Genomic DNA, 11864 nt, shown 5'->3' on the forward strand with positions numbered 1-11864 from the left:
TGCTTGATCAATAAAACGTTTATTCAAAAATATTAACTTAGTAAAGGATTAACGTTGATAAACGATTGAATGCAAAATCGATTTTGAATATTCTTTTGATCGAAAATGAATTCTATTAAATGGCGTAAAACATTGTAAATAAACGTGATGGCGATTGAAATTCAATAAGAGCTTCTGATCTACGAAAATGTAAAAACAATCTTTAATATTTTATTCAACGATAAGTCAAATTTTGCTCCTTTCGAGTAGCAAAAAATAATAATTCTCCAGCGACTATCTCTTTCATCCTGTATTTACGGCGTGTCCAATTCTGATATCACTTTTTTAAAGTTTATCAACTTGCTTGGACTTTCCTCTTCCAGGACGTATTTACTGGTTTCGACCTGGTCATATTGATGAAAACGATTCGATGAAGTTCTCGTCAAGATCCACACAGATTGGGAGCATACTGAAGCATTGTATAGGTGAGGTTTTCTCAAAACAACCATTTTTCCTTTCGGGAAAAACGTTAATCATATCACTGTGCATTTTTTTTCAATGTAAACCAGTAAATTACTTTATCATAAACGATATTTTGACGAAATTTTTTTTAATTATTCCCTTTAAGTTACGGGTTTTTGAAGTTCCTTAAATCGCGATATGTTTATGTGTCATCAGACGGTTCTTCACACAAATCTTGAAAAGTTTTGAACATACCTAATGGTTTTTGTTATTTGTTATATCAAGAGACGCGGTAACGACTCGGCGCCAAGGATTAAAAGAAAAATCAGCTTGTAAAAGAAAAGCCAGAGCGGACTCTGCTGCACTCTTATACTATACGCGAATATGCCGATTTATAGGGATTTTCAAACCCCGTTCTGACGAATAAATCGTTGCACTCAAAAATCTAAAAATTGGTGACGATTATTTTCATTTTTCTCTTTCAATTCAGAAAGAAAATGGAATATCTCGGGACATTTCGGAATACCGTGCTTTCTTGGGGTCAGACGGGCGTAAGTCACTGCGGATAGACAGGACTACCGCCTGTTGAATATAGTAATGGATATTTCTTTATTCGCTGTGTGCAAAACTGTATATTAGGGTGATCGTTATTTAGGGTCAAAATTTATTTTACCTTTTCCGCCATCTAAATTGGTTCGAAATACACAAAAAGTAATGCTGTAATTTTTTCAGATTTTTAAAACAATGCTTAACCCTCGACTACGGGGGTTGAAGTTTTCCGTTTAAAATATATGGAATTTTTGAACTAACTGTGTTAGTGGTCACGATTTTACTGTGGGCCTCGATACAATTGGAAAATTTTGAAATTTTCAGAAATTACTTTATACAAACATGCTACTACACGGAAAAAAATTCCAAAACTTCTACCCTGAAAATGTCGTACAGTATCACCATACTAGCCCATTAACGACAATTTTGGACACGTAATTTCAAATACACATTTTTAACTGAGGAACAAAAGAAACATTCTTCAAAATATGATATAGAGGGCTTTTCAGAGTGCTCTTTCAGAATCTGGCATTTATTTTATAAAATTAAACCAAAATCTTTATTATTTTTGCGTTTTTAATTAAAAAGTCAAGAATTTTTGACGTTTTTTTTCTTTCAAATCGATTTTCGTTATTATTGCTGCACTTAAAATAACCATATTATTGCCAGCAAAGCCAGCGTATACGCTAGCTATTTTCAGACTGGCGAAAGTTTAGTCTCAAGTAAACAGGGAGTTGAGAGTCCTAATGTTTCAATTTATTTTTATTTCATTATAATTAAAAAAGATAAAAAATACACCAATTCAGTTGAGTGACATTTCACTGAATGGCAATTTGAATTGGTAATTCCATTATTTTTCGAAACTGTTATGAGTCGCATCTAGCTCGCTTATGAACTTTTTCAAAGTTGTTATTAGACATATTTAAACTCACATAATCTTACTTTTGCTAGTCAGTATATTTTTCTACATATATAAATATATCTCACATTCAGTCTCGCATGGGTCATACCCACTCGAGATTTTTTCGTTCGAAATTTTGTCATCTCAAACCGCTCGAGACGTCTCGGGAATACGGTTTCTCAACTCGCATACGATATCTCATGCGGCATCTAGGGTCGTTTCATACACTTGAGAATCGGGCCCCAGGAGCCTGTACCGTTTAATTCAGAGAACAAAGCAGCATAGATTTACATGGAACAACAGGGCCCGTGTTAACTTTTGGCCCGGAAAATGTACATAGTTCCCTGTGCTTCACACATTCAAAGCGTCAGCTGACCCCCCCCCCCCCCCCACCAGCAATATGTCGCTGCTAAGGAAGCCATAGCATCCGAGAGATTGTCGGTTCATATATACTCATGTTGAAAGAAATTTTTTTCGCCATACTTTTTTTTCAATGATATTTATGAATATTTTGAAATTATATTGACAACTATAGCTCTTGTGACCACAGTTACTGTTTCATAAAACTTTAACATATATCGAGCGGCCCGGATAAGCCAGTAGAGTTTTCTGCCGCTTGGGTACCAGAAGTTTATATATATATTGTTTCGATGTCAGACTCGTCATTCAGAATGGTTAGATTTATAGGTTTCTTTTAAAATATAGCCGAAACCAAACATATCCGATTGATTTTGTTGAATGATTGTTTTTAATTTTTTATGTAAAAAATGACTGCAACATGTTAAATGTTCTCACTTGGAATTATCGAAATTCTTTGATACAGTTTAATTGACCGATTGGTCCAATATGTGCCGAGACGTGGTCGAAGCGGTTAATCGTACCAGTGGCCAGGCTAGTCTCACGGACAAAAGTGAGCATAGCCAATAGTAAAAGAAGTCAACTATAATGTCTAGCCTAGTGTGTGGGGTAGTAGGTAGTATCAGAGAACATTGTTTTCTGCGTTCTCTGGTGGTTTGCCTACCAACCGGTTGCGTGTTTCTATTTCATTCAAGTGTGGTATATTTATAATTCACTGAGATGAACAATAGTTCTCGCAGTAACACGATTATCATGGATAAAGCAAATAGTTTACAGTGATAAGGAATGACTTCGTGAATGATAACCTCGAATCTCGTTAAAACAAAGATGGCTGACCTGTCAAATGTTCCACTTGTTGCATTGTCGATTGACACAAAAATACTTATTTCAACGCTCTTAAATCCAACCAAGTGGTTACTAACATACGATGGATTGCCAAGGTTAGTTTTAAATATAGCTAAATAATCTAATTAAATTCGACTTATTGTGGAAACTTTGACCCAGCACAAATGACAAGATCATACATAGTCAAGAAAAAATAATACGTATATTCTAACTGAACTGTTTCCCATTACTAAACTGTTTAGGGATTGGCGAGGCTTAGCTCATTTATGGGGAATCGATGGAGAAAAAATACCATCCTTATCTTCGCATTCCGATCCCACTGGACAACTTCTGAATTTTTCAAATGAAAAAATTTCATCTTGTACTATCAAAGATTTTGAAGCAATGCTAAGCAAAATTGACAGATGGGACATTATCGACGATGCTCACGCGTTATTAGGTAAGTTTGGCTCCATTTATGATTTTAGTGATTTTAAGGAGGGTGGTTACATTCGTCAAAATCATAAGAAATTGATCAAATTTGGTGATAATGTTCTTTAACATCAAGTGCGAAGACACCATTTTTTTCAAAATTTTCTTCTACTTAGTTATCGAGTAATTACGCATTAAAGCAGATTTCTTATGCCCGGAATGTATACCTATATATATGGAAATGCTGTGCTTACACACGTGAACTTTAGTGATCAATTACTCGATAACTGTACAGAAGAAAAATCTTAAAAAATTTGTATTGTTAAATTTGGCACTAAAGAATATGTTTACCATATTTTATTAAATTCTTATCATTTTGAAATTTTTAATGTATTTAACATGGTTTAGCATGACAACATTGTATCGTCGCTATCCACCCTCCTTAAAACAAACCTTGAAATTCAATTTTTCTGTTTATTTTAGAAAAAGATGCAGAACAATATGTCGAAAGATTGGAGCGGTGCAAAGATTCTGCAAATGAAATTCAAACCGAGGTGGAAAAGAAGATTTTAACCATGGGTAAAATTTACAGTAGAAACTTTAAATATTGTGTTGAAAATTTTCCACATCACTGTCAGATATAAAAACTATTAATATCAAAATATTCAGTGAGATCTATCATAACTTTAATATGGTAACACTGAAAGGTAAATATTCAGAAAACGATTCTCATTTTTGATTTTGGAATATCATTTTGGGCATCACCTTGACTAGTTTCCTATATAATTATATGGGATGCTATTTAATAGTTTTGGGGATATAAGGATTTTGTGTAGAAGATAATACATATATTATAAATTTCCTATTATTTCTATACAAAATCTTTTATACATTGGAAACCATTATAAAACAATTACATATGAAATCGGGTCCTGTGACGATGTCCAGAATAAAATATTTCAAATTAAATGAGATCAGAGGTGGTGACCATTTTCTAAATATTTACTCTACCAAGAGCATTTCAACATAGTTAATTGGAACAAAACAACGGATTAACTCAAATAGAATTCTAAAGTAAACCTTTTTGTCCCATGAATTTATTGTTAATGTTTGTTTATCCAGATGATTTGTACCGGGTAAAACAGGGTATGAAAAATCAATGCTATGATGCATTCGTTTTGTATGCCGAAGAGGATTTGGAGTTCGTAAATGAAATGATTCGAGTTCTTGAAAAACAACATCATTTAAAGGTTTTTTTTTTTATTTACATTCTGGAGTTGGTAAATATTCGGAATAGTGTCCTCACCTCAGATTTCATGCATTTTTAAATATGTTGTTCTGAATAGCGTTCCGAGTAACTTGATATATATAATTGTATGAGGCGGTCTCTAATAGTTTCGGAGATTTTTGTTTTTGTGTAACTAACATGTATACGAACTCGTGTATGCAGGAACTCGTGAACGTGTAAATGCAAATATAAATACAAACACGTCTATATCCACGATAATTGGTCTATTTGGTATAAGGATTTTCTATAAAAATTATATATTTTGGTGATTTTTGATCACGTTATTAACTATTACATGAATACCGATATGAAGATATTTTCTAAAAAAAAAATCCAATTGTTAAAATTCTGGAATGTATTGTCGAGATTGTACTGATGGATTTATAGGGAAAAATCCTAGGAGTAGGGGTTTGCAGGGTTTGAATTTTATATGAGTGCAATTCTATAGAAATATAGTTTTATAAAATTGAACTCGCATAGAATTGAAACCCTATAGACCCATATGCCTAGGATTTTTTCCTATAAATCCTAGAAGTAACATTTATAGTATTATAATATACTATAATAATAGAATAATAGTATTATACTATATATATTAGGATGTGCACAAAAAAATCGATATTTTTTTTCTCAGAGCTCCAACGGAAATCGTTAATACATGAAAAAAAATTAATTTTCCCGAAATTTCAGATTTAAAAATTTTTTATATAGTGCTCAAGGCATTTTTCGATATTTTCCTGTTTTTTCAAAAAAATCACGAAGCAAAAATTTTTTTTTCTACTTATAGTAGAAATTGTTGGTGTTTCATGGGATCATATTTCTAATTTGACAGAGAATTTTTTAATTAGTCTCCAGTTCAATTTTGAAAACCTGAAATGACTCATGAGCTCAGTAAAGGAACGAAATGGTATTTCAATTTTGCCCCACCACCGCGAATCGTTTTATTCAGAGAAATTATAGTCGAGAGCCTCGGGCCAGCAGACGACAGGGCTGTCAATGTACTTATCTCGAGACTCTACCGAGTCTCTTGATAAAATTTTGTTACTCAAAAAAATCTAAAGGCTACTTCGCATAATTTATTTTTGTTTTTCTGTATATTTAGCTGTCAATCATGAGATTAAAAAACGTTTGGCTACAAATGGCAATTTTGTCGTTCTTCCAGAGGAAGGGGTGAATGTACTTGGCAAAAACATAGTTTTTCAAAATTACATATTATAAGAAATATTTTTGCGCTTCTTAAGCGATTGAATTCAATTTTTCTGTCTTCTTCATACCAAAATACATTTTTATGCACGAAAACTTGCTAGGGCATCGTACAAAAATGACAACATGCCAAATGAATTGCTTGCCGGATTCAAATTCTTTATTTCTGATATTGTCTGATATTTCACAGTAGAAGGCGTAAAAATTTAAGAATATTCTAGTTTTCTCATGCGTTATAAAAATTAGTAAAATATTTTGATCGAATTATGTTGGAAAAAAATGGAGACTAATAAACACAGAAACGCAAATATTGCGGTGAAATACCAGGCTTTAAAATAGAGAATTTGAATTCAACAAAATTTTGAAAAACTGTTTTTGCAAAGTACATTCACCCCTTCTTCTGGACCCTAGCGGATTGTACGACCAAGGCCATCGGTCGAGAAAAATACAAAAACGACCGAAATTGGTCGTACAATCCGCTAGGGGAAGGACGACAAAAATTACCGTTTTTGTAGAAACACGTTTTTTATTTTCATAATACTTAGCTAAATATACAGAAAAAAAGAAATAAATTATGTAAGATAGACTTTACATTTTTTTGAGTTTTTTACCACCTTGGGAGAGAACTGGTAAAAGATTGAGGTTCAGTTGGGAGAATAAGTGGCTTAAGACGTTATAGGGAGAGCCGATTAGGAGCATGCATGTAGCCGTAACACTGCGTGGCTGAAAAAACATGAACTAACCTAAAAGTTCTGGTGCGTTTTGCGGTTATATGTATTGAACATACTCAAAACCGCGCGTTTCGACTGCGACGCGGTCGACGTGTTGAACGACGGCGGTGGGGACAAACAACACCTACCAATACTATTCCCCTTGCCAAACGACATTGGGTGGCGGCAAAAAATTAGGGGAATGCTAAAAAATCGCGGTCGTACTGTATAATATATACTAGGGTGACGCAAAAAAATCGACTTTTTTTCGGGGTATCCTATGAAAATATGTCAATTTATCATTTTTCAAGAGCCCCCTCCAAAAATCAGCTCAAAAAAATTTTTTTAAAGGTCGCTCACGATTTTTAAAAATTCCAAAAATAGTCAAAATTTAAATTTTTTTATTTAAAAAATTTTTTTGCTCAACACAGCGAAATTTTGTACAGAAAAAACCTATGAGTTTCTGAAATTTTCAACTCAAAATATTAATTTTAAAAGGTCGCTGATAATTCATTTCAATTTTTATATACTTTGCTTTTAATGCTTCGAGTGACCTTTAAATATTCATATTGATTATCAATTTGAATTTTGAGAATTAGTAAGATAATCGATGAAAATACACCACGAAACGGAGGAAAAATCGTATATAACAATGTAGGTAATAGACCAAAAAAACGGAAATTTTTTTACCGGCGTAGCAAAATTGTTAGTTTACTATTTTGATACCGTGTTTGAGCCTGCGCTATTTTTGCTTTTATTCAATTAAAGTACTTGTTCGCAAATAACAATTCGAAGTATTCTAATAATCTACTTGATAATTATTAAAACAAATTGTTCAAAACATCACTCAGTATTGTACCAAATTCACTCATTATGAGAGTCAATAAATGTTTTGATTAAAGGTATGCTCTATTTATAATTATATTTTCTCTGCTAACTAGTTCTCGTAATTGTTTGAATTGTTTAAATAAAAATATCGACCTATTGTAAAATCATACCTTTTTACGTCAGATTTTTCCTCCATCTCATTGTGTATTTCTAACCATTAAACCAACTTATTGAAAGTGAAAATTAAAATGAATATTCAATATGAATATTTAAAGGTCTCTCGAAGCATCGAAACACATAAAAATTAAAATGAATTATGAGCGACCTTTTAAAATGAATATTTTGAGTTACAAATTTCAGAAACTCATTGGTATTTTCTCGACGAAATTTCGGTGTATAGAGCAAAAAAATTTTTTAAATTAAAAAAGTCAAATTTTTCGACTATTTTTGGAATTTAAAAAAATCTTAAGCGATCTTTAAAAATTTTTTTGAGTTGATTTTTGGAGGGGGCTCTTGAAACATGATAAATTAACATATTTTCATAGGAGACTCTGAAAAAAAATAGTCGATTTTTTTGCGCCACCCTAATGTATATAATAGTATTATACTATAACAGAAGTATAATAATATACTACAATATTATAATATACTAATATAATAATAAGTTTTAGAATTTTAACGATTGGATTTTTTTTTAATTAGAAAATTTCTTGACTCGGTTACTCCAACGATTCTCACTACAGTGATTGAAAGTCATCAAAATATACGACTTACGTGAATGCGTGCGTATTAGATACATATCTGATATATATATCATCTTTTGCACAAAAACGCTTATATCTCTGAAACTGTTAGAGACCGCCCTATACAATTATATATCAATTTTATTTAAAAATGATTAAAATCAGAGGTGAGGACTTTATTTTAATTTCACCCTGTAGTTTGGTAAAACTTACAAAATACTTTCGCAAAATTCAAATCGCTAAAACTATATAATATGTAACTTTTTCATATTAGTTGTGTCTAAAAGATCGGGATCTCATGGGAGGCATAGCATTTGAACACGAAGCCGTTATGCAGTTGATTTCCGAGCGCTGCAATAGGCTCATCGTCGTTGTGTCGCCTGATTTTTTAAAGAGCCCTGCCAATACTTTCTTTTTAAATTATGCACAGGCAGTAGGCATTGGTAATAATTCATTTCAAATATTATTTTTTTATCACGAAGGTTTTACAATCACGTAAAACTTTCAAATGAAATACTCTATGGTACACTTTGGAAATTATATAATCATATTTATTCTAGATGTTTTCTTTTAAATCATTTTTGTGTACAGGAACTGGCCAAAGGAAAATAATCCCTTGTCTGTATAAGAAATGCTCATTACCGCCTCAGCTTGCATACCAATTTATTTTGGATTACGGTAAAAAAGGCTTGTACGATTTTTGGGGCAGGCTGCATGCTTGTGTGCAAGTTATAGCTCAGGACAACACTAATAGGTATGTTAATAAAAAAAAATTTCACCACACATGCGTCGAAAGTTCAACTTTCCGAAATCGGAAAGTTGAATTTTCGGTGCATGTGTGGTGAAAAATAGTATACACTCTACGGGAGTGAAATTAGACCATCTCAAACCGCGGGCGGTTTGAAGTAGTCTACTTTCCCTCCCTAGTTGTTTAATATACTATCTCAGATGAATATCTATGCGCTATTCAGCGAGTGATTTTTTTTCGTAAATTTGTTCCAGTCCATTGCCTACACAGCAATCTTATCACCTGGAGGAGGGAGTCTGTAGAAGTGAAACAAATGTGACATGTACAAACATCACTGTAAACTCCCTTAAAAAAATTGATAGGCCTGTATTCTCACCAGATCTCGATAAAAAATTCGTGAAAACCGTGAGACCGAGAAAATTAAGAGTTTGGCCAAAGTGTAAACGAGAGAAAAAGCGATTGTGTTCGGAAAAAGAAATTGAACCTGTGACAGAAACGGTTTCAATCACGCTTAGTTTACCATCTCTGGATAATCTTCCTCCTCTTGATCCCGTAGAAACAGCAGCAGTGAACAACAATACTACAAAAAAAAAGAAAAATCTAGTAGGCACATGTATCAACAAAATGCAGTCACTCTTATCGAAGCAGCATTAAGGTAATTCTATCGCTTCAGTTTAGTCATATCACTACTAATACTTGAGACTTGTAGTAATCAATATTATTGACATATGAAAAAAATATATTTCTAATAGCTAAAATTTTCCATATGTAATCCTTTAAATGAATGTTTGCACTGAGTTATAAAAATGAAAAAAAGTCAGTCCGGCAATTCACGTAGTATCCCTAGATTTACGTTTGGTAACACCGATTCTCTTCGTCTTTTTCTACTCCACTACTCGTGAGTGGTCAATCTTTTTTCCGTTGATCTGTCAAATTGAGATTAGAACGACACTTAGCTGCTGCCCTGCTGTCATGTCTCTTTTAAGTCATGTCTAAGTTCAAATTAAACTTAATATCCCATAAAAAATAAACCGTTAAGTGCAACTTTTTTTGAGAGTATTAGATTACTACAAGTGTTAAGTATATGAATTGCAGTTTTTTTTCCAGGATTTCATGGATTTTTTATGCAAACATACCCTTAATATCAATCAAAAGTTGGGTTTTTGTATGCCGTTTTGAAGTTCCTTCACGAAAACCTCACAATTTTAATAATTAATTTCTCTGAAATTAGGTCGATAACTGACTCTGAAATTTTACACGGTTTTTTATTAAAAGTTATATTACAGCATACATTTTTTTTTAATCTTATGAACTGAACCTGGCGATAGGATTACTTTAACTGATTTTTTAATAAATCAAATGTTACACAATAAATTATTTTATATATTTGTATATTTTGTATATTTGACGTTACATTTATCCTTTGATATGTACTGTTACATTAAAATATTGTAAATATTAACTTCTGAAACGAAAATGGTTGATTTATGGGTATACAATAATAAAAAAAAACGTTTATTTTTCCAACGAAGTTGTAGAGCCCCTTGACGATACCAAAAAAATGTATTGTCCCGAGATACTTTGCTTTTTCAATTTTTTTGCGTCCTTTGATACTCTTCTTGATATTTGTCAAACCAACGGCGTGGAGAAATTTTTACTTACAAAAATTTTAAACCGTCGATTTGACTGATTCATTTCATACTTTTTTCTCCAATTTAGCTAGTGTCACGTGTAGATCCGTGATCCTGGCCACTGCTAATATCTATAACCGCTTCGGCCGAGGGTCGTTATTTTGAGCTCCTCTTGTACACTGCCGATCAAATGTATGGAATCACCAAATTCGTGCCGCACTCAAAGTTTGATAGCATTCCGAAGAATCAAGATGTTTGAATTTAGCGTACAGCGTTTTGGAGAGGACAACTTTTTTTTCTTCATATCCCTTTGCCCAAATATTTTTTATTTATTTATTTTTTTTTGATGGGTACACTATCTTGAAAATGACTGTTTTCTGGTGTTTTTAATCTGTTAAAGGAAGATCATGCGTTACTTGTGAGTCAAAAAAGCAATTGAACTTTTTGGAATTAAACTTTTACTACGGGCAGAAATTTTGACATGCGAACGCAATTTTTTTTTTAGCAGGATCGTATATTGGAGGATATAGTCAGGAAACATTTATTTACGAATTTGTTTATTTATCAAGTCATGAAATAGGGAACTATTTATAACATCTAGATTGTATTTCACTTACAATTAGTTGCTCGTATTCAAAGTCTAATAACGGTTTACCCATTAGGTTTATGAAAAAATCACATCAGAGATTTTTTGTAGAGAATTTAATTTACTACAAAAACATGTCCATTGACATTGTGGAGAAAATTTTTTGAATAGTTTTATTTGAAGAAAACGAAAAAAAAAATTTTTTACGTGTTATTTATATGGAAAAACGGAAATCTGTTGAGCGTCTCGTAGAATCAACATATGGGGCTACCCTTGCAGGAGATTTTTTGTTATATCTTCTAGAAACTTTTGCAATGATAGGGAAAAAACTTTTTTTTTGGACCACCCTAATATATATACAATGTAGTTTCCGAAATAGTGATTGTGAGATTATTACCAATCAATTGATTTATAATTGTTGTAATATGTTCTAATCGGAAGAACTCATTAAACTGCAAATCTAGTCGAGATTCTATAATTTTGAGATAGTTCTCAACACGATATCACCTACAGCACGTAGTTAAGTATTGAAGCGGTGGAGAATATAATGTGTCATCGTCGTCAGTATCGAATATCCAGCTGCCATTCGATGATGTGAAATTTGAGGTACTTCGAGAATCGC

General features: G+C 32.4%; 1 protein-coding gene across 1 annotated transcript; it reads left to right on the forward strand.

The window, feature by feature from the left end:
- Positions 1-2796: 2796 nt before the first annotated feature.
- On the forward strand, positions 2797-10602 carry Myd88 (myeloid differentiation primary response protein MyD88). Its single transcript, XM_043427366.1, has 7 exons — positions 2797-3189; positions 3337-3533; positions 3989-4084; positions 4628-4755; positions 8552-8720; positions 8869-9031; positions 9280-10602. Exons 1-7 carry the CDS (start codon positions 3047-3049, stop codon positions 9677-9679), a joined length of 1296 nt encoding a protein of 431 aa, XP_043283301.1. The 5' UTR covers positions 2797-3046; the 3' UTR covers positions 9680-10602.
- Positions 10603-11864: the final 1262 nt, after the last annotated feature.

The sequence above is a fragment of the Venturia canescens genome, chromosome 8, assembly GCF_019457755.1.
Source record: "Venturia canescens isolate UGA chromosome 8, ASM1945775v1, whole genome shotgun sequence".
Lineage (NCBI taxonomy): Eukaryota > Metazoa > Arthropoda > Insecta > Hymenoptera > Ichneumonidae > Venturia > Venturia canescens.

Coding starts and splice junctions, on each gene's coding strand:
- Myd88 (XM_043427366.1), top strand. CDS start 3,047: ATGATAACCTCGAATCTCGTTAAAACAAAGATGGCTGACCTGTCAAAT. Junction 3,190..3,336: donor ACATACGATGGATTGCCAAG/GTTAGTTTTAAA, acceptor TAAACTGTTTAG/GGATTGGCGAGGCTTAGCTC. Junction 8,721..8,868: donor TGCACAGGCAGTAGGCATTG/GTAATAATTCAT, acceptor TTTTGTGTACAG/GAACTGGCCAAAGGAAAATA.